This window comes from Myotis daubentonii, chromosome 16 (genome assembly GCF_963259705.1).
Source record: "Myotis daubentonii chromosome 16, mMyoDau2.1, whole genome shotgun sequence".
Classification (NCBI taxonomy): domain Eukaryota; kingdom Metazoa; phylum Chordata; class Mammalia; order Chiroptera; family Vespertilionidae; genus Myotis; species Myotis daubentonii.
In genome coordinates, this window is record NC_081855.1 from 40,344,993 (window position 1) to 40,368,765 (window position 23,773).

The following is a 23,773-nucleotide window of genomic DNA, read 5'->3' on the forward strand; positions in this document are numbered from 1 at the left end:
CGTATTGGGTTATTTTGTTGCTTTCCAGTTTGAGGACCTCCTCCGTTAACATCAGGCTATTTCCATAAAACATTTCTGTCCTTTCGGGTGGCCTTCAGAGGCAAGCCGCCACCCTCTCTCTGCTCGGCAACTGGAGAAATCAGATAGGGTCTGGGGCGAGCGCAGCAAAGGAAGCAGCTTCTATTTAAAGGTCTTTGGGGAGAGAGGAGGGAGGCAAAGAAAAACAACAGATTCTGGAGTTTACAGTCCTTTCAAGTGCTCCAGAATGGCTGTCATATTTCTTTAAATCCAAGTTCCCCTCAAGTAGTAATGACAAAACAATATTAGATAGTTAAAATGAACAGCAGCATAGAAACTTCCTTTACAGAAATGGCTTTTCAATAACACGAGGAAAACTGTAGGAGTCATGTAAGAAATTGTTTTAGCATACACTAAAATTAAAATTAAGTTAGCTTCAAAGTGGTCTGTAAAAAGAAGAAAAAACCTTGTCCTGGCTGGGTAGCTCGGTTGGTTAGAGCTTTGTCGCCGGTATGCCAAGGTTTCAGGGTTTGATCCCTGGCCAGGGCAATATAAGAATCAACCAATGAATGCATAAATAAGTGGAACAAATCGATGTCCTTCCCTCCCTGCCTCCCTTCCTCCTCTATCTCTCTCTCCCCCCACTTCCTCTCTCTGAAATCAATAAACAAAAAATTAAAAAAAGAAACATCCCCGAGTGAATGAGAGGACTCTTGGTCCAAGTATAAACTTAAGAAATGTGGGTTTTACAAAAGAATCCATTTTCCTCTTGAGCCTCTCAGTTTTCAGAAGGCCTAATTTAAAAAAAAAAAAAAAAGATGGATTCAATACTATGACAAAGAAACAACAAGGCCACAATGCCAGCTCAGAGGCAGTGATGTAAGAAGTACATTCGCTTAACACCCTGGAAGGTGGCAGCTCCAGATCCGAGTGCTAAGAGTCAGCTTCAACATCCAGCCATGCCCTTGTTCCAGTTGTCACTGTAACAGTAACCATTGAACTTGTTTGTGCCTATTCCACTCCTTTTAGCAGGAGAGGTATCGGAATCAAAACGATCACCCACCCCCACCCCAGCCTATCTTCTTCTCCTCTCAGACCTACACCCATCTCCTTCAATAAGTAGCTAGGGAATGACAGCAAGATAGACCAAAGCCTGTTTTTGCATTGCAGCAATTAACATCTTAGAAAGGCAAAACTCCAACACAGCCAGACGAGTAGGCCTAGGATGATGAGTGGCCATAAGCATGTCCTCTTCATTTCCTTGTATTACCTTGAGGGTCAGGAAACATGTTTCTGAGTGGGGTAGCAATACTCCTGGTGAGTGTCTGTGGCTATCTACAAACCCTTGTACCATAAATAGTTTGTGTCAGTGGCTCTGAGAAACAGCTGTATGAAACCTCTGCCAGGAAGAGCCAATTAAAATTGCAAAAACAGCTTATTTGTCCATCCCACAAAATATGCTTCCCCCCTCCTTCTTCCCGCTGTAACCGCCTCAGAACACTGTCGGAGCCCAGATGCAGCTGCAGAGTGTTGGTTCATTTATATTTTAAAAATCCAGTCTATAAGACAGCTTGAACATTAACCCCCAGACCCCGTGTTTAAAATGCCTGGGGGGAAAGGGGGTGGGTGGGATGTCCTTAGCATACTAAATTTGCTTATTTAATAGTTGCATCATGAAAATCATCCTAGAAGTCAGAAAAACCAGTGCAAGGAACACCTCCAGCCCCAGCAGATGCTCCTGCTGCCAGTCTTTGCCCAGTCTCCTCGCGACAACAATTTAGTGAAGCCCCATTAGGTACTTATGCTAATATGCAAAGCATGGTTCACGGCCAAGGTGGGGGTTCTGCACAGGAAGGCCAAACAGCCAGTCCTGAAAACTGGACTGAAGTCTTCAGTTCAGAGCCAGGCAGAAAGGAAAAGTGACGCGTTTGGTGAGAGACCAGAGAAAGCCCATGTTTTCTGGGGATTGCGACAGACATAGAGCTGGCAGCCTCAGGCGGTGCCAACTCCCAACGCTCCCTGAACAAAAGCAAGATGACATGTGAGGCTAGGTTACCCCAGAATACCCTTGGACACCTTCCTGGAGGAATCCACGGGGTTCACATGACCTCGCCGAGAATAAGTCACCTATCAAAAGTGAAAAATTCCAGCCAAAAAAAAAGTCCAGGTTAAAAAAAATATATATCTATGCTACTTATACATTTTAGCAACAAGACTTTAAAGACTGACTTCTGGATTCATGGGACAGTGCAAAACTGATTAATTCATCGCGGGCTAAAGCTTCAGCATTTAGGATTTCTTCAAGAATTCCACTGAATCAAGCTGTTAGCACTCAAAGTCAAAAGGCCAATGCCAAGTCTTACTTATCTAACAAAAAGCATTGAGGTGCACTAGAAAAAGAGGAGGTTTCGTTACCAGTCCAGCCAGGTTTCCATCGTAGGTCCACCACCAACAATGGCTCTTTGAACTTGGGCAAGTGACTTACCTCATGGAGACTGGGCTTCCTAGTTTGTAACGTGGGAGACACTTACAATGCTGAGGCCTGAGAGAACGTGAAAGGGTGCTGGGCCGGTGGCCTGTATTTTTGCCTCCACTCCCTCACCTGCCATCCTGTCCAAGCCCTCAGACGGCTCAGGGTCCCCAGTGGGGGACGAGTGGGGGAAGACTCCCCAACCCCTAACTCTTCCCTGCCCTCCAGCATCTTTACTTTGACTCTGTAGAGGAAGTGACAATAATGATCTACTCTCATTAAACAGACTCTTACAAACATACAGGAGACAGGGCCATCGGCAGAAGCCTCCTAGGAAGTCGGAATAAATGCTGAAATCTCTGGTTCCGTGCAGGGATCCAGCTGGGCCCTGGCACGTCCCAGAACGAGCACGTGCTGGCCCAGATCAGAGCCTGGGGGGCGCGAGCGGTCCAGAGGGTGGAGAGGGTGCTGGCCTAGCCCCCGTGCACAGACGCAGGCCTGAGACGTGGGGAAGCACAGTCCCCTCTCTTCTGTGCCAGGTCCTTCCTGCCACCGACTGTCATAAAAAAATCACAAGCAAAAGTTACGGGGGAGGGGGTATAAACCAAAGAAAGATACAAAATTAAGACATAGGGTGTCCCCAAAAACCGTATACACACTTTGAGTAAGTATTAAAGAGAGAAACAGCAATTGAGCCATCAGCTGTGAAGGTGTGTGTACATTTTCGGGGGGGAGACCCTGTATCTATGAGTGGCAAAAGAGTAATAATTTAAACGGTACTTGAAAATTAACCAGAAAAAAAGGGAATGAGTGAATGAGGGGCGGGGAGGGGAGCAAAATATAATGAGTAGCCAAATCCTAACAAAAATAAATATATAGAAAACCTATATATAAAAATACGTAAATATATAGATATCAATAGATAAATAGATACAGATGGTCAGTTTGAGTTGCACCTTCTTTGGAAACATTACTTCTCCTCTGGGCTCCATTTCACCCCCTGGACACCTCTTGTTCACCCTTCAGTTACAGAGGAGACTGTCTCTTGCAACTGGGTTAAGAGCCAGTAATATCTGTTTCCATGTCAGGCTTACTTCTCATTTGATAGCACCTTTCAATTTTATTATAATTGTGTAAGTGCCGCTTCAGCTAGACTGCAAGCACAGAAAGAAAACTGTAACGTGCATAAATCTTGTTTGACAGTATGTCCGGTTTGATATTATGCCCTAAGAAAGGGCTTGGCACCTTGGAGGGACTCAAATTCACTCAATGAATGAGGCACTCCCTGGATTTCAGGCACGATTAATGAAAGGGAGAAACTTACTTAAAGTCACTAGTAAGAAAATGGATGCAAGCGAAAACAATGATGACAAGCCATTGTTTGGCTTAATAGGCAATTTGCTTTTCATGATAATATATAGTGTCTGAAAAGATAAGATGAAATGAGCACTTGGTTGAAATGGAATTTAATAACATTTCTGAAGGCAGTATGATGATAAGGATCCAAGGCCTTAAAAAGGTTCAGACCACCCTGGCTGGTGCCGCTCAGTGGTTAGAGAGTCGGCCCACTCACCGAAGGCTGAGGGTGGAACGGAACCTGGGCTGCCCTTACCAACAGCATCTTAAACGTGTCCCCTTGTTAACTCATGGAGTTACTCCAGGGATTCAAAATATGGAGCAGTTACTAATACAGACAAAATTCTTAGGAAGAAAGAACAGAAATAAACTATCTATCTGAGAGTAGAAGGAACGTACAAGCAGCCATCTGCCTTCTTCATTCCTCCCAGGATCCCCACAGTCGGAGTTCATAATCCTACCACTACCAGCCTCAGCCCCACACACAGATGAGTTCAAAATCGCTCCCCCCGTTGCTGTTTTAAAGTCCATCTTAACTTACACATAAAATTCTGTAATCTAGCTAATGTCTGAGCACATGAACCTCCAAATACCCCTTTTCCGGCAATCTCCCTGAGACCCTTTTAACAAAATACTTGAAAATGGAGTTGAGTCTCTAATAGAATATTCGAGCTTAATAAAATCTCTTCCAAACACCGACAAATGTTTGCTTGCCTACTGATCCATTTTATCTTTTCTGATACGATGAGTAGGTATTACAGCTGTGTGACTAAAAAAAAAAAATAATTCAACAGTCCTCCTACTGAGGCATACAAATGTCCTGGCTGAGTAAACACAGGCAAGGGGCAATGGATAGGGTTGATGCCTCCCTGAGTCACATCCAAATTAATGATCTGAGAACAGCTTATCTTCCCAGCTGTTTCTTTCTGTATTAATACCCAAGAGACAAGCAGAGAGAAGGTCGAATGAGATCAGCTCAGTAAAAACTGGATGTAGCCCTGGCTGGTTTGGTCCAATGGATAGAGCGTCCGACCACGGACTGAAGGGTCGCCTGCGGGTTTTATTCTGGCCAAGGGCACATGCCTCCGTTTGCAGGCTGGATCCTGGGCCCCATGTGGGAGGCAACCAGTCGTTGTCTCTCTCCCTCATATCGATCTTTTTCTCTCTATCTCTCCCCTCCCTTCCACTCTCTAAAAATTAATGGGGGAATATCCTCTGGTGAGGATTAACAAAACAAACAAAGGAACTGGGTATTGAATGCACAAAAATTTAAAAATTTAAAATAACTCAGTTTTATCCCTTTCTAAAAACTGAAAGCAGGGTGAGAATTTTTACCCTGATTGGCTAGTAGCGACGGACATTTCTAGGATGCCAGAACCCGGAGGCTTTTCCTCTCTTCTTCACCTAGGTAGCTGCCTATTCACCCTTCAGAGCTCATTCAGATGTTGCTTCCTTAGGGAGATTTCCCTGACCCCCAGACTAAGTTAGGCCTCCTTGTTACCCACAGCCAGAGACCTGAGGCCCTTTCCTTTCCAGTTCCATAAGTGGCCTATCATTGCTGGTCCACATGATTACTGGATCAGTGGCTGGGTCTGTTACTGGAGGGATTATGGCATAAACAGTCTCAGTTTGGCTTATTTATAGCTCTAGCACTAGACACCAGGCCTGGCAGATATAGCATAGATAGATAGATAGATAGATAGATAGATAGATAGATAGATAGATAGCTATACACACACACACACACACACACACACACACACACACACACTAGAGGCCCAACGCATGAAATTCGTGCAAGGGGCTTGGCCATCGCAGCCCCTGCTGCCTCGGCCCTTGCAACCCTGGCTGCCTCGCTGCCTCGAAGCCCCACCCACTGGTCGTTCCAGAGGTCATTCGAGAAGGTCATTCTGCCACCCAGTCTAATTAGCATATTAGCTCTTTATTATATAGGATGGATATATATATATATATATGTTTTAATAGCCATCTAAAATTTTAGACCTCAGTTTTTGAAATTCTCCTCAAAAGTTGTCACACTAATATTCAAATAAAAGCTAAGTAAAAGATGACTTCAAATTTCAAATTAATAAGAAATAAAAAGATATAAAAGTAGAGCTGAAAGAATAGATTGAACTAAAGAATTAAGGCCCTGGCTGGTATGGCTCAGTTGGTTGAGTGCTGTCCCATGCACTAATAGGTAGCCGGTTCGATTCCTGGTCAGGGTCTATGTCCAGGATTCGGGCATGATCCCCAGTAGGGGGCATGCAGGAAAGATGTTTCTACCTTTCTCTGTCTCCCTTCCTCTCTCTCTAAAATCAATTTTTAAAAAATAAAAATAATAATTATTATTTAAAAACAGCAAGAATTAAGTGCTATCGATGAAGAAGGACAAAAGTTTACCAAGCTGATTTAAACTACTTGGGGGTTATGGAAGTGGAAGATGACATAAAATGTTTTTAAATAAAATTATTTTTAAATAAACTGATTATCAAATGGAAAATGATGGTACCATCTGATATCACTTTTGGCAGATCTCCCCTTTATCAAACTTTAAAATATCAAGAATTCACAAACGCTGATAAAATAGGGGCCTCTCTAAATAGAAGCCCACAACACGAACACAGGTAAGTACACACAGCAACCTCGAAGAGAAGCCAAGTTTGTGATAGCCAGACTCCTTCCCGACTCTGGATAAATTCAACATAATTGATCTCAACGTTTCAAAAGGATGGACAGAGAAGGCACACAGCACACACACAGTTACCATGTGTCTCCCCACCTCGGGTGAGGGCAGAAAAGAGAACACTCCCAGCAAGTAAGCTGTTGGGGCTGAATGAATCTTTTTATTAAATTATAAACCCATTCCACGTGTCTCGGAAACCTCCCAGATTTAATGTTTGTGAGGCTTGACTGCACTTGTATTATAACATCCCCATATACCAGTAACATATAAACCAGGAAATTAAAGAGCGTGTTCTTGCAGACAGAGTGCCTACATTTTATTGAGTGTAATGGGTGTCGGGGGCCGCCAGGGAGGGAAGACAACATCTGGATTCAAGCTGTCAAAGGGGGGAAATTGCTTTTAAAAATATACAAATCCATGAAGAATTTACCTTTCAAAAACCACGTTTCAGATGAAATTCCCCCCCCCCCAAAAAATCAACAAAATGAATCAATAATCAAGATCTATATTCCAATACTAACCTAACCCAGACCCTTAGTTGTATGATTCAGGCAACAACCTCTGAGCCTCATCCATAAAATAACCTGTCTTCATTTGGTTGTGAAGAGTAAACAGGACATACTAGTATATGCAAAGTGCTTAACACTGGACCATACGCAAAGGACATATTCATTTAAGCATTAGGTACTATTATTATCCCCAGCAACTAACACAACCCCTGGTAGGTAATATGCACTGAATATATATAATTATAGGTAGATGGAGGGTAGCCAGCCAAATAGGCAGGTCTTAGGGCCTCAACATCAACCATAAAACCTAAAGGTTCACACAGTGGCCAGCTTCTTAAAAAAGGGAGAAAGGAGGAGAGGGTGGGAGGCAGTAATGACAACTATTTTAATGTTCACAACTAGGATTTGTGCATGCAAAAGCTTGTAGTATATAAACCCCAAGTAATGCTGAGGCTCTACCTAGCTCAAAGGATTGTAAACAAGCTTTCAAAGAAAGAAAAAAAAAAAGAATCACAGCTACCCACCCTTCAGAGCTTCTCTCCTCTCCCTTAACTCTGTTCCCAAACAGTTTGAGGAACATTGCATCCTGGCTGGCTGCTTCCAACATAATTTCCTCTCCTGTGCATTTCTGAATAGAGCAATCTGTACTCCGCTATGTACTCTGCTATCATCAGCCATCGCTGGGCTTAGGGTACCATTATTTCAGCCTTCATTATGGTTCCTACAAGATCAAACACACAGCTCAACTCCTAGTATTTTATTTCCTCTCCAGATTAGGGGGGAAGGGGGGGAGGGGCGGGCTGCAGGAGTGATTACTTGGGTCACAGAGCTCTGTAAAACGCCACGAAACCAAAACATGACTCAAATACCGGATTTCGACTATAAGGAATTCACATAAATTGGAGAGTAAAAAAACATTGTCTTGGACTCAGCAGAAGTCAGGAAAATCGAACATTTTACATGCTGCTCAAAAAGAAAAACAACATCCAGGCATGGACAGGGTGTGTGTGTGTGTGTGTGTGTGTGTGTGTGTGTGTGTGTGTGTGTTTTCATCCTAAACCAACTCCATGACTGGCTTACGGCCAATTCCCAGCAACTGATGGTTTGTTTTCCATGAAAGTTTCAATATTTCATGATAATATTTTTAAGAGGAAAAAAAAATTCAATACCATAGGTTGTTTTTCCAAGATATTATGCTTCTGTGGAAGAAGTAAAAGGAGAGGGAGAAATATATAAAAACTGAGTAGCAAGGAGATTGAGCACTTCCAACTATGTCCGTCCTTGGGAAACAAAAGCTAGGAGGGATCTTGGAAACCAGGGAAGACAAGTAGATTTGGTCTTCCCTGTCCATTCCAGCCAAGGGATGTACCATGGCCTCCTGGAGCACTGAGTTAAGAAGGATTCTGGAGTTGAAACAGGACCACATTAATTAGTGTTGTCTGCCACAGCAATTGGCAAGAATGTCACGTTTACTACCCTTAACAGAGCCCAGCTCCCCCGTTACAAAGTGGACAGAGGCCTAACCTGGATTCAACGCCAGATTAGCTCACTTCCCATCTAGCGCTTATTTGCCACAGAGAAAGGCCTCTTTTGACTTTTTTTTTACACTTACACTTATGCAGGTTGATATTTTTAAATAAAAGAACTCTTGAGTGTCTTAGTCATACTTATCCAGTTATATTTTAAACTCCCTGATGAGAGTGAACCGGCCCTCTAATTCTTAAGAAACCTTTCCTCCTCCACATCAGTAACTTGTGTAAGGTTCTGTACACAGAAGGTCCAAGAGTTGTTCACCCATCTGCTTCTTCAAATAAGAACACACCACGTTCACTTTTCACAGGCTTATTCTCTTTGCCCCTGGATATTCCAGTGCACAGAAATAACTCTGAAGCCCAAGTGGGCCTTGTGTTGGGAATTAAAAGACCAAGAACAAAAGAAGAGGGTATGCAGAGCCATGTGGGTGAGGTTTAGACAGGGAAAGGACTGTATCACAACTCAATTAGCAATTCTTTCCACCACCCCCAACAGGCAGACACACACCCACACCCACACCCACACCCACCCCTCTTGCTCACAGAAGTACTTACTAAAAACTAAAATGCACATACAAGTATTATGAACACCACACATTTAGAAAGACCTCTGACAACCTCGTTTTCCACAATACACAGAAGTTTTCATGTTGCAGACTGTATACTGCAAAATTTAGCATAAGCCAATTTAACCAGGTCAACTGTTCTCAATCAGATACTTCCTTTAATGGAAAACACTCCACTGGTGTTCTTTCCACACTGACATACACGTAACCAACAAGTATGTGAAGTTATAAAGGCATCTCAAAAATGATCTGACCCAGCCCTAGCTGGTCTGGCTCAGTGGATAGAACACCGGCCTGCGGACTGAAAGGTCCCGGGTTCAATTCCAGTCAAGGGCACATGCCTGGGTTGCAGGCTCGAACCCCAGTAGGGGGCGTGCAGGAGGCAGCCTATCAATGATTCTCTCATCACTGATGTTTCTATTTCTCTCTCCCTTCTCCCTTCCTCTCTGAGATGAATAAAGATAGATTTTTTTTAAAAAAAACTATCCGACCCAGACAGAACCTAAGACCAATCCGTCAAACCTCAAGACCTAGCTGCCAATTTGGAATATGGTGCTCAGCTCCTGGAGTGTGCCATCAGCAAAATGCCCCAGGAAGCTCTACTGGGCTTAGCCCAGGTCCTCTCCCAGATAGGTAATAAGGGAAAGAAGGGATGGAGGAAGAAGTTGTAGATTGCAAGATTCAAGGACACTTGCAATTATTTTTAAATGTACAGGATTATCGTGTCTACGCATAGCCACTTGGATGATGAAACTAAAAGAAATTGCAGAGAACTGATGAGTCTAAAAGTCTCAACAATGATTTTGGAGGAACAAACAAGGCTGACGGAAGACTTGACCCAGTTCTACTACTTGACCAGAATAAGTGGTCACAGGGATGTTAGCTTTAGAATAATTCATTAAACCATGCATTTTTTGTGTGGTTTTAGACATCCATTTTATTTTACAAGGAAAGCATGACCCAATTTTACTCCCTAAGGATGCTCTAAAGTTGAACTCTCCAATGTGGTAGCCACTTGCCACGTGTGGCCACTGAACTTTAAACTTTATTTTATTTTATTTTTTTTTTAAATATATTTTATTGATTTTTTACAGAGAGAAAGGGGGAGAGATAGAGAGTTAGAAACATCGATGAGAGAGAAACATCGATCAGCCGCCTCCTGCACATCTCCTACTGGGGATGTGCCCGCAACCCAGGTACATGCCCTTGACCGGAATCGAACCCGGGACCTTTCAGTCCGCAGGCCGACGCTCTATCCACTGAGCCAAACCGGCTTCGGCTAAACTTTATTTTAAAAAAACCACAAAAATTCAGTTTCACATTTCAAGTGCTTAATAGCCAGACAGTGCTAGTTGCTGCCATATTAGATAGCGCAGATTAGAAAACATTCCCATCATCGCACAAAATGCTATGGAATGCCAATAGCCTAGAACAAGCATGTCAAACTCAAAGGCTAACATGGGCCAAATACACAAGGTTTAAGTGTATGTGGGCCGCAAAAAAACAAAGCTTCAATGTTCATAGAAACAGGTTTATTTCTATAGAGACATGTGAATACAAAGGGATGAAATAAATGAGTCACTGTTAACATAAAATAATAGAACATTTTAATAAATATTAATATTCTTAACTTGAACATTAACTTACCAGACACTGAATAACTGCACAAATGAAGAAGCGTATTGCAAATAAACCTATTTTTCTTGTTCTCCAAAAGTGAAATATTTCCTGTTGTGCACACCAAACAAGTCAGTCCAAGACTAATGACATGGCGATCGGCTGCTAAAATATTCGCGGCTAGTGTTAGTGGAGAGAAATGGTGCACCTGTGCGTAAGGTGCGTAAGGGAAATGGATGCAACACGATTATGGTAATCAGTCATTAGCAAATGAACGTTGTAGTTTGTTATTAATAATTATGTATAACAGGATATTGTAAAAATTAAGTTACATAATTTTTATGAAAACGCTTCTTACATGCCGTTATGTTGGCTGGGCTGCAAAAATTTCATTGTGGGGCCACGAGTTTGATATGCTTAGTCTAGAACAGCGGTTCTCAACCTGTGGGTCGCAACCCCTTTGGGGGTCCAACGACCCTTTCACAGGGGTTGCCTAAGACCATCAGAAAACACATATATAATTACATATTGTTTTTGTGATTAATCACTATGCTTTAATTATGTTCACTTTGTAACAATGAAATTGGGGGTCACCACAACATGAGGAACTGTATGAAAGGGTTGCGGCATTAGGAAGGTTGAAAACCACCTAAGCCTGCTTTTCAGGTCTTTGAAGCTCTGAATTCCTAGCTCATCTCTCCAGAAAAGACCAGGCAGGAGCCCCCTGACCTTCAGAATAGGCTTCCATTCCTATTACCCTGCTTGTAAGTAAAATCCCAACAATGAGAAGCAATATACACTCATAGTGACAGCCTCCCAGCAGCCACAGTGACCACAGGCTGACCCACCCAGAAGAGCATTACTCCAATGCAACAGTATTGTTTTAAAGGAGTGGTCTGATTTATGATCCAGGAAAACATCTGATTGCTCAGATCATGATCCTATCAAACTTAGTATCACACATGCTTTTTTTACCCAAGTTTATGCTTTAAATTTAAAATAAGTTACGACAAACCTCAGTATTACACCTCTCATTATTTGCCGGGAGCCGGTCCATGCTTGCTGTTTCAAGGGACCTGGCATATATGGCATACTGTTCTTAATATGTTTGCTCACCTTCTTGGCACTATGTGTTTTAACCAAGGTCTCTGAGAAAGGTGGTTTCCCCAGGTAGGGATTTTCCCCTGATATTAGGGAGGGAATAAAACCTCTTAACTAAGTGCCAGGCGGGTAATTAATCACTTTAACTACGAACCATCATGCTTAAGCTACATAATCTTTACTCCCTGGAATGGAGATAAGAAACGCCCTAACCTTTGGGATAGAGATTGATAGGATTGGAATCAACTGGTATAAATACAGATGTAACAAGACAGAACTTGGAAGACAGAGTTTAGAAGACAGAACCAAGAGAGACAGAGCCTAGGCACAGAACCTACAAAGAACGTTCTCTAGAGACAGAGGAACTTCGCTGGAGAGAACATGGCAAAAGATCCTGTACAGAAACTGGCAGAACTTTGCTGGAGAACCTGGAGAACCTAGCAAGAGAACATGGACACAGAACCTGGCTGGAGATCCTAACCAGAAATTCTCTGGAGATCCTGACCAGAACTTGGCTAGAGATCCTGGCTAGGCTGCTGATCAACTGAACCCTGTCTCCGTGTCGTTCCTTCTTCACCGACTCCGTCCACACCTTTGGGGACCCCTGGACCCGCTGGGGTTGGACCCCGGCAATTATCATAGTGACTGAAGAATTTAATCAGCCCAGAGCCTCGATCATGAGTGCTCCTATGTTCTCTAGTACTTTACCTTTTATCTTACGTATGCTTCCACAGCATTTTATTAGATTCCTCTAAGACCACAAGGCAAGTCTTAAGCATACCAACTATTCCAGCTCCCGCCCAATAATTCATCTGTATAAAATGCAATCTTGCAAGTTAATTTGTACCACACGGGCACAGACTTGGCTCACTGTCAGCAGGTGCTATGGTGCAATTAAGCACCAAAAATATCCCAGCCAGTGTGGCTCAGTGGTTGAGCATCGAACCATGAACCAAGAGGTTGCCAATTCGATTCCTAGTCAGGGCACATGCCTGGGGTTGCGGGCTCAATCCCCAGTAGGGGGCTTGCAGGAGGCAGCTGATCAATGTTTCTATCTCTTTTTCCCTCTCCCTTCCTCTCTCTCTAAAAATCAATAAAAACATTTTAAAATAAATATTTTGTTTTTAAGAAGGAGGGGGGGTAAATAAGGATAATTCATCCCTCAGCCCTTATACCTAATCCTGAATTTGGACCTAAAAAGGAAAAGGAAAAAGAAAAAAGAAACATCAGTCGGGTCGCCTTTTGAACTATTTAAAATGAATGATCATTTGACTTTTAAAGGCACATGTGTGGTATAGAGAGAAAATGAAATCAAAACGGAAGAACGATGAAGTTTTCCACATTAATGAGTCACTCAGATCAAAGTAACTAATGTGAAACTAGAGTGACAAAAATCACTTTAGTGATTAAAAACACTCAGCATGTGAAAGAATGAGATTTACTCAAAAGAAGATTTCAAAGTTATTATTAGGCAAATGACTCACAACATGGCATTTTATAATCCACCTATGAAATGGTAAACATCCTTGCACAACTTTTTATGACTACAACTGCATTTTTAAGAGCACCTTTTGTTTAGAATATGAGAAAATAAGTATGATTTAAACTACTTTCTACATTGTAAATGGTTAAGAATCAAGGTGCAATGAATGAGTTATCTCCCATGTTCACGTTTTAGGATAGTTACGCAGTGACATTGCATACATTCAACAGGAAAATAATGTAAGCTCATTTACTGCCACTTCAGTTGAAGACACATCCCAATGGAAGCTACCGAACGAAAACCTTCCCACGCGTGAGCCGAACTTTCTTGAATCAAGGAGAGCTTTACCAACGACAACAAACAGCACCACAAATCATACTGCATGAGAAACCCTGAGGGAGGAAGAGAAAACAAAAGCAAAGATATGACTAAAAGGAATGAGCTACTTAAGTGCATGGCTTCAGATACTAAAAAACAACCGCGATGAAACACACACTCCATCGGCCGGGGCTCAAAGCCGCGTGACCACAGGCTGGCTACTTCGCTGGGCCGGCCTCCGCTCCCGCAGGGCGAGCACAGCCACGCCAGCCCCCCTGCAGTGGGGGCAAAGCGACAAGTCCATGTCATCACGGTAGTGCTATTATGTGAGTTTTTCGTCTGCAAGTCTGAACTCCGGGTGAGAACCCAACCTGGACCGCTCTGCAGCACCCCTGCACCGTCCTTCACATCCTTTCTGATTAGGGTTAGACCATTCCCCTTTGTTTGGCCCCACAGAGAAGAAGGAAGGAATAATGAACCAGAAGTGCAGACATGGGAACGGGTCAGGATGGAGTTTTTCAAATAGAAAGTGCTGGTTTTAAATATGTAAATGTTTTTGTTCTTTGCCATTTCCCTTATGAAGGCATACGAACATACCTAGCGTAACTCAGTGGAGCTATCCTCCCCGCTCATAACAGCCATGCTGTAAGACCCCTGGATTCCCAACAGGATGCTGTAACCAACAGAAACAGCTTGGTCATCCTAGAGACCCTGGGTTAGTGTCCAAGCAGCACGGTTTGTAAAACAATGTTATTTTCCAAGCTTCAACACCACAGATCTTTCATGGAGATACAAGCTTTAATCTCCTGTAATTGCAACATTTTTTTCTGAAAAGGAAGCATGACGTACACATAAAAAGACAGACTCCACATGCATTTCTGCAAGCTACTCTCTTGCTGGGGGCTCGGCACTAACATCTCAGTCTGGCCTCCCTCCTGGTCTACAGGGCTCCTGAGTGTACCAGTCTCTCCATTTCTTGTGTTATTTTTTCTTACAGCAGAACATCTTCCCACACCTCTCCAGAGGGAATTCTATGCATCCTACAGAGCCCCATTCAAAGCCACCGCCTAAGGAGCCCAGAAAACATCTTCCTCCTCCTCGCACGCTTCAACACTATTTCATTCAGACTTAGACAACAATGAGTTGTTTCATCGGGCTGTTCCGCTCTACGCTCCCTGACACCAGACTGTCCCAGGCCCTGTAGTGTCTGGCACAACAGATACCACGGAGGGCCTCATGTCTGGCGTAATCTCTCACGACAGGTAGTAAGCACGCCAGTGTGACCGAGTTGAGTGAATGTTACTTCATTCTTCCACACCTCCACAACCGAGGTGGTGCTGCAGGTTAAGTCTGACACAAGGGGAACTGTGAGGCCACGGAGAGAGAGCACTTGGGTTACCAGCATGGAGCCTGGACCCGTGCTGCCTGGGTTTGAATCCCAGCTCTGCCATTTCCTGACTGGGTGATCTTGGGCAAGTTACTAAACTTCTCTGTGTCTCAGTGCCTGTTTCCTCCTCTGCAAAATGGGGAATAATAACACTGCTTACCCATTTCAGAATCGTGAGGATCAAGTGTGTTAATGAAAAGTGCTTACACCCGGCTAGTGTTGCTCAGTGGTTGAGCGTCAACCTGTGAACCAGGAGGTCACGGTTCAATTCCCTGTCAGGGCACATGCCCAGGTGGGGGGGCTCGATCCCCAGTAGGGGGCGTGCAGGAGGCAGCCAATCAGTGATTCTTTCTCATCATTGACGTTTCTACCTCTCCTTCTCCCTTCCTCTCTGAAATCATTCTGTGCTTAGAACCGTGTCTAGGAATAAGCACACAGGTGATGGCTAGTGTTTCAATCAGGAAACACTAAGTGCAGGAAATTATCTACATCGGACTTCGTGCACTGCTGTCCGTGAGCTACTATACACATCTCTAAACACTCACGGTCTCACCCACAGGGTCACTGATGCTGGCCGGAGTTCGAGCGGCTCTGAAACAGAATTTGGCTCTCGGGATTCAGCTGGTACCTGGACTCTCCTCTTATCCCTTTCTCATACAGGTTTGTCCAAGTTGGAGCTAAACTTGTAACAGCTTCCCGTCCTGTATTTCTACCCTCATGATTTATCTCCTAAGTGCCGACTGGGGTCACCCTGAATATTATCGATGGAGCTGGTATTTCCCCAAATGCCCAAACTAGAGATATTGGACAAAAAATATAGCCAGTAAAAGCACCAGAGATGAGCTGCCCTCAAGCCAATCTTACTTTGTTAACTCCCTCTTAAATAATTCTTATCTTGTGCTGACAATTAATCAAATCATTCCCTTCCATCCCTTTTTTTTTTTATAGAAATCTATTTCCAGAAACCATTTTCCACTTTATATAATTTAACAGAGGGCTTTAAAAAAAAATGTAGCCTTAGTAATCTCAATTAGATTTTACTGTTAATACTGTGCCAATACTGAGATGTTCACGGATCGGGTTCAAGTCGACCATGAGGTTTCAGAGCTTGGTAGAAAACAAGACCTTAAATAAAGGGTGTGTCATGGAAATTCTGACAGACAGTCAAGGACAGGGAAGCCTTAATTCTCTGTCACCAAGAAATGTTCCATGTTTCCCCTAACGCCATCATTCTTTCCTCTCTTAATATAAATCCAGGCTGCGTAAGCACCCAAAAAATTTCCACTTGGCTCTGAAAGATGTTTTCTGCAGAACAGTCAGAATCTGAACCCAGGCCCCACCCGCCGGCCTGGTAAATTCTTCCGCACGCTCGTTTCTAAGGAGGGGATACCATCCCCTGCTTAATGGGATGCTTCTGGAACGGAACTATATACAATGTGAGAGCTCCTGAAGGTCCAGCTTATTACACCGTCTAATTCACCAGACTCTGTCTTTCCTTCCGGTCGGATGAAACTTTTAAAGTGGCTGTAATGCAGGTATAACTGTCCTCCTCCGGCATCTTACTGTGCCCTCGCCCATTCCTCTCACATCAGGGTCCAGAAACGTCTTGGGTACGTTTCTTGTTGAAGAAAACCAGAACCAGTCGTGCTGCGCTACTGCCTCTGGAGCATGGCCAGGTTTCAGCTATGAGCAATCTCGAAATAAAGCGGGACCCTTCAGTGGCTGCACCAGACACGTGGATGGGGGCTGCTTTTCATCCCTCCCCCGCCCTCCCCGTCCCCCAAGGCCAGGTCAGTTCCCCCCTCCTGCTGCGGCCCATAACATGCTCGTTTTACTTGTGACAATACAATTCATTTCTGACGCTTCGGTACCTCTCTAAAGATAGGAGAGCACATAAAGTGGTTTCCTCCTATGGTATCAATGCTGTAAGGTTAGCATTACATATAACTAGTTAGAGGTACAAATTAAAGTTTTCTGCTCCATGTTTTGAATAAGTAGGCTTAGCTTTGGAAAGCACTTTTTCCTCAGCCACCTAAAGATCTACAGTAGTTGACATAACTTTGGATCCTAAACTAGATTTTTAAAAAATAGGCAGGCAGAAGTCACTGTAATCCTCCCGGTTATGGGCATTCTTGTCATATCTCTCCTAATGTTTACATGGAGTCCACCAAGCACCAGGCGCTGCCTTAAACACTGGAGACAGAACTAAGCCTCGGCCCTTGCTCGCTGGCTGGCGGAGGAACCGACAAGAAGCGACACAAGGTGAGGGTCCTAGGACAGGGAGGGCAGAGGACGGGAAAGGTCTGGGCCATGATTCCCTGGGGAAACAGACATTTGGGGGGCAAAAAGAGGGCAGGGAAAGAACTGGAGAAAGAAAACGCTTTCTGGGAAAGGGCAATGTGTTCAGAATGACTGGGAGGACGGGGAGAAGGAAGCATCCTGAGAGGAGTCGGCAAAAGCAAGGCAGCAGGACTGTAGAGACAGAACCTCCCACTAAGGAGACCAGGAGATGGCCTGCAGCTGAGAGGGAAGCTCTGAAATGAATGCCCCTTTGAAATCTGAATCCTCAGAAGGAAAATGAATGAGCAAGCTAAGGGTGAAGGTGCCTAAAAAATTTAAATTTGAATAACAGCATCCCGGGAGGGTGAAACACCCAGAGGGCAGTAAATCATTTCATCAAAAAATTAGAAAAGGAAACTGGAATGTCAGATTCTTCCTCAAAAATGCATATTTATTAGGTTTCTACTGCCTCGCAGGAAGAATAAGCACTCATATGCTACATCAGCTTATGGGTGGGGATGTGTGACTAAAACTATAAAACACTTTCACTTAATGTACTAAGTACAATTCCAAAAGCCATGCATCAGAAATCATTTCACGGCAAGTATACAGCATCAAATGGAAATACCCAACACTAGTTTTGCCCATGTGTCCCATTTCTAGCAAGTATTAATGCATCTTTGTGTGTGTGGGGGGGAACTATTGAAAAGAAAAGCAGAGGGATTTTTGTGTTTCTTTTAGACTTTTTATTGATTGAGAGAGAGAGAGAGAGAGAGAGAGAGAGAGAGAGAGAGAGAGAGAGAAAAGGAGGAGGTAAGAGAGAAACATTGATGTGAGAGTGCAACATCCATTGGCTGCTTCCCGTATGGCCTCTACTGGGGATTGAGCCCAAAACCTGATCATATGCCCTGACTAGGAATTGAACGAACAACCTTTTGATGCATGAGATGATGCTCCAACCAACCTAGCCAAATGGGCCAGGGCGAAAAGCAATTTTAACTGCCCACCACCACTGCAGTTTTCCATATTTTAGGTATTATTGACAATTTCATCTTCAAATCTGAAACAATGCTTTGATCTGACCTCAGTGTAAAACGTTCAAATTACACTCACTCTTCCATGGGCCTGTCTTTTTGGCACTCTATAGATAACCCCGAGAGTTCATCTATGGTTAGCACAGCTTCTAATCTGGGGTAACCAATGAAAAGTGCGGTGCCAAGAGGCTGACCCATGTTTTGAAGATGTAGGATGGAAAATCCTGACATCAGGTGGGTACCAGACTTATGGGGGGGGGGGGAATCACTTTGTAAATTACACAAATGTCTAACCACTATGCAGTACACGTGAAACAAATAAAATATTTAATGTCAACTGTAATTGAAAATGAAAAAAAAATATTGGGATCAATTTTAAAAATCAATGGCCTATTTGAGTTCAGGGGTGGCCAACCCCATATATAGGAAGGACAAATGCTCTGTTAAAGGGGCCAACCTCATGTTCCACCCAACTTGGACCTCAGCCCATTCCTATCTCCTGGCACTTGGTGCCTGCACTTCTTGGCTCTCAGACCCTGCATTCTGATTAGAATAACTAGACATTCTTTTCTGAAAAGCTGCCAACTCAATCCCCGTTCTGTTAAAGGTCACCCTCCCTTTCACTGGCTTGATTTTCTGGAATTCCTCACCTTGTGTGGCCAAGGGGGACTCATTCTTTATTCTTCCTCTTCCCTCGAACATCTCATTTCATTCTTAGAGGAGGAATATAAAACACCACCCTGCTCAGGTGAGCTGATGGAAACAGCTACCCCGAAGCAGGCCTTCACAATGGAATGTCCTCAGCAAAGGCGAAGGGAAGCTGCATTTAACCCTTAACTCCTAGAAAATGCAGAGTTTCAGGGAGAGACACAGGTAAGTACAATGTTTGGTATAATCTTAATAGGGAAAAGGCTCAAGATTCAAAAGTGCTTCCCATGCCCGGCTGGTGTGGCTCAGTGGTTGAATGTTGACCCATGCATCACCCAAGAGGTCGCCGGGTTCAATTCCCAGTCAGGGCATATGCCTGAGTTGTGGGCTTGATCCCCAGTAGGGGGTGTGCAGAAGGTAGCCAATCAATGATGCTTTCTCATCATTGATGTTCTAGCCTTCTCTCCCTCTCCCTTTCTCTCTCTGAAATCAATAAAACATTTTTTTAAATTTTTAGATGTATATACACACACTTCTATGTATCTATTGTAGAAATACCTACACAAGTATCCAAGGATATTGTCAACAACAATATTTGTACTGTTAAGAGCGTAGAAACAATTAAAATACCCATCAAGAGAGATATAGGTGAGTAAACCTGATTATATCTGCACATGCAATCACTACACAGAGTAAGGTAGAACTGATGTATTGACATGGAAGGGTACCCACCATATACTGCTGAGTGAAAAAACTAAGTTGCAGAATGATTAAAAATTTGATCACTTTTTAAACCACTAAATGAATGGTTGTCTTAAACAGAAGTTATCAATGAGGGTGGAAAGGGAGAAAAGAATACAATTTTATTTTTATAACGTGTTCACAATTTTTGTGACTATCACTATCACAATTCGGGTTAAAGGGAGTTATGCTGAGACTATGAATCTGCTAAGTCACCAAAAGTTCAACAGATCCTCTGCGAGGGGAGGAAACTCAGGTTCCCCATTGTGGCCCAATAATGCAGCCATTCTTTGATTTTACCAATAAAATTTGCTCTGAAGAGCAAGTCTAAAAGGGACCAACTTGACCCAGAGTTCTTTATATGAAGAAAATCACAGTTTTTAAAATAACATACCCACTTTCTACTAGTTATTATTTAGAAAACTTAGTAAATATTTTTTCTTACAGGTTTCCATAGGTCTCCACCCAAACACATTACCAACAATAATCGATGTGATCCACCTTAGCTCACGGTCACAAGTTCACATCTTTAAGCTTCCTAACATCATGTTCCAGTGTGGGCCCAAGCACTGCCTCAGAAGCTCAGGTCCACCGCTTGAGAAATGGAAAGAGTTACACCTTCATCTTTTATGAAGATACTGGCGCAACAGATCTTTCTCTTTAGTCTCTTTTTTTAAAGGAATATCCCTTGATTTCCTAATGTAACTCTCAAAAGGATTTATTTGATAGGGGTTTTAAGCACATTGTGAAGAAAGGTCAAGTATGAACCACACCATAAAATGCCCACACCTAAAATCTTTAGAAAATGCACAGGCGGAGGCACAAGTAGACTTACAGTTACTTGTATGGAAAATACAATACTTAATAATACAAGAATAAACTGTTTCCTGTACTTACAACTGTAAACCTACTTTTGCCCTACCCTGCATATAAAAAAAAAAGTTCACCAATTTGCAGAAGGTTTTAAATGTAATCAATTTACTAGCACAACTTTTTGTAAAGATACAGAAAATATAGTCTTCTCTCTCTCTCCTGCACTAAATATTAAACAGTGTTAGGATAATATTTTCCAGGCTAGAATGTACTTTCCACTTGCCCTAATAATAAACCTATGCCCAGATGGGAAATGTAACCAGCACTAAATAAACATAATATAGACAGTGAGCAGGAGAGCCAGAAGGTAGGCTAATAAAACCTGGGATGCCTTCACAAACTACAAAATGCTTTTTTAAAAAACACACACAACATAAACAAATAGAATGGAGAGATTAAAAAGTTATATATTTTACATGTGTGAAATCAGAGATTTCTTTCTGTAATAGACAGTATCATATATTGTCACAGATTCAAGCTGAAGGAAAAACGTGCGATGTGTCACAGCACACAGTCATGATCCAATCATCTACCCAACTTTAAATTAACCTGCAAACTTTGTTCTAGGTGACTATCACTAATCAAATAACAAACAACTTCCTAGTATAATGTGTGCCCTAAAATTAGGAGTCCAACTCAATGCATGGGATGAAGAACAAGAAAAGCCACCGGATTACAAATCCATTTCCATTTTTTTTTTTTCTTTTTTCTGAACACCCACACAAAGACAGCAGTTTCTGACAAGAATGTTCTTGGCGAAAGATAAAATTACAGGACGGTTTTGGTGGTGTGTGTTTTTTTTTTCCAATGAGAAAAAGGCAGCTCTATATGTAGACTACTAGGCAACACTGCATGATGTTTATTTAAGGCCCACATGTACAGCCCTCATATTTTGAATATATCTAAATAACTTTTTTTGGATGACAAAGAAAATACAGTCCCTGTTTGGAATGCCAATTTCATGTTGTACTTGAAAAGAAAAGAAAACATGGCCGCTTACCTTGGCACTGGAAACCTTGTTTCCCAAACCCCCTGAAAAACAGAAACAAGAACAAAATATCTTAACATATTTTGTGTTGGATAGCATATTGTAAGCCAGTTATGTGACAAAGCATTCTACAGCGTTAAAGGTATGCACATAAAACCCAATGATTTACTTGGGAAAACATGCCTACGTAGCTCAAAGGACTGCGCAAATTCAACTTGGAAAAAATCTCTCTGGCTTCTCAGGGCTCACTGGACTATTCCCGTGTATCCAGATTCTCTCCAAAATTTTACACTGTTACCAACACTTAAATTTCAAGACAAGCACATAATTGTACATTCAAAGCAGGTGGCCACAACATTCAAGTAACATAAAAGGACCTTATGGTGAAGGAGAAAAAAAAAAAAGTCAAAAGTGCCTTAATTTGGTCCCTAAAGACCAACTGAAAAAATTTTTTCTCCCTAAAGACAGCTAAAAAGTGGTTTCTTCATTTGTTATGAATTTATTTAAAATATTATTTGTCTAGAAATTACCAAACAGCACCACTCTTTTATTAAATGTTGGCTTAAAGGAGCCAGGTCTTACAAAGCATTCCTATTGTCTGCACTTAGCATTATGATCTAATTTTTACTAAGAACCAAGAGCATTTGAGACACATATGGAGGCTATGTTGTTTTTTGTAAAGAATTCACTCCCCAAGTGGAGAGCCTTGACATGGGCATTAAATTACCAACAGGGTTCCAACTAGGATGAACCGAATTTTTTTTCAGAAGGTGATGGGTCCTAATCGCTTGCTTTACGTAGCTTTTTACATTTACAAAACACGTCATATATTTTTATAATTAACTTAGTCATACCCCCCCCCCACACACACACACACAAAATACTTGAAACCCAAACACTTAGTTTAAGTTACCAGTGCTTGAAGATTTAAATAAAACTCAAATCGAGGACCCAGAGAACACTGAAAAATGAAAACCACGGCTAGACAAGCCTGGTGATCATTATCCTGCAACCTCCACGTGGCTGCTTTACAGCTGAGTGGAGAAACATTGCTGGGGTTGGGGGGGGGGGGGGGGACACAGAGGTTGACCTTCATTTTCCACTTCACCTTAGACCTGGTGACCTGACTCCCACATCAGGTCACCAGGGGCTAATTCTCCAGGGCAGCTGGTAGTGGAAAAACATTTGCTAGCCTGGGTATGTATGTGTAGACCCTTTCTTTCCTAACTTACCTACCTATCCTGCAGAAGTCACCAGCAGCCTGGCTGTTCCCTTTTAATGGGATTTCACATTAAATATCCTCTTTCCCCTGATGCTCCAAGAACTTATTTTAAATGGCCTTATCTACAATTACCTACTCCTTTGAGAGCAATTGCTTCGTAGGCTGACTACACAATGGAAATCATTCATAGAGGTGGCTGTGCTTTTCGTAAAAGCGCACTTTTCAGCAGATTTCTAAAAAGAAAAGGAGAAATGAAGCACCTTAGCACCACATTTGTGGGGTTCGCCCTTTGAGATGTTTTTCCCACATGGGATGGATTCACACAGAGCCACCCATCCTGCTCTCCAGGCCACCAGCTGGCGGCGGGGCGCACTCTGTTGCACTGTCACCTGGTGCAGCTCTCTGTCCACTCCTTTGGGAGGGCAGAGCTAAGGAACCCCAGCCACGGCTCTGACTTGGGGGCCTTGGGAAGCTACCCATGCACAAGCCACAGAAAGGGCAGGGTGTCCGGCAACCTAGGGGGGAAACCAACAAAAACCTGCAGCTCCTCAAACTGCAGAGCTGGAGTTCCCTTAATTCCAGCTTTCTAAACTTTTGAGTTTCTTTTCTTTTCTTTTTTTAAGGGGGGGGAAAGGTCACCGATCTTTCGAGAATCGGCTAAAAGGAAGCTGTAATTATCTCACCACTAAAGAGCACATACAATTTCACCTAGTTTTACAGGGTTCAGAGGCCCCTGAAGCCCATCCATTTACCAGTGCCTCCCAAACCCCTCACCTCCCCCACCCCGAGTTAAGAATAGCTGAGGACACTGGAAATTACCTGCACTCTGACACCTTTAGCCCTTACAGTATTTTTCTTAAATAAGGCTGCTGTCCTCATCGACAGGGTTACGGGTCTAATCTGGTGTTGACAGGGTCTATTTTAAATGACTCCCTCTGTCCTTC

General features: G+C 42.9%; 1 protein-coding gene across 2 annotated transcripts in view; it reads right to left on the reverse strand.

The window, feature by feature from the left end:
• PRKCA (protein kinase C alpha) overlaps positions 1 to 23,773 on the reverse strand; it is a 286,668-nt gene that overhangs the window by 261,671 nt on the left and 1,224 nt on the right. Inside the window, exon 2 of one of the 2 annotated variants that reach the window (XM_059670054.1) lies at positions 21,620 to 21,651. The exons of the other annotated variant lie outside the window; for it this stretch is intronic. Within the exon in view, the coding sequence (XP_059526037.1) occupies positions 21,620 to 21,651 (32 nt within the window). The remainder of the gene's footprint in view (positions 1 to 21,619; positions 21,652 to 23,773) is intronic. 2 annotated transcript variants of the gene reach the window in all.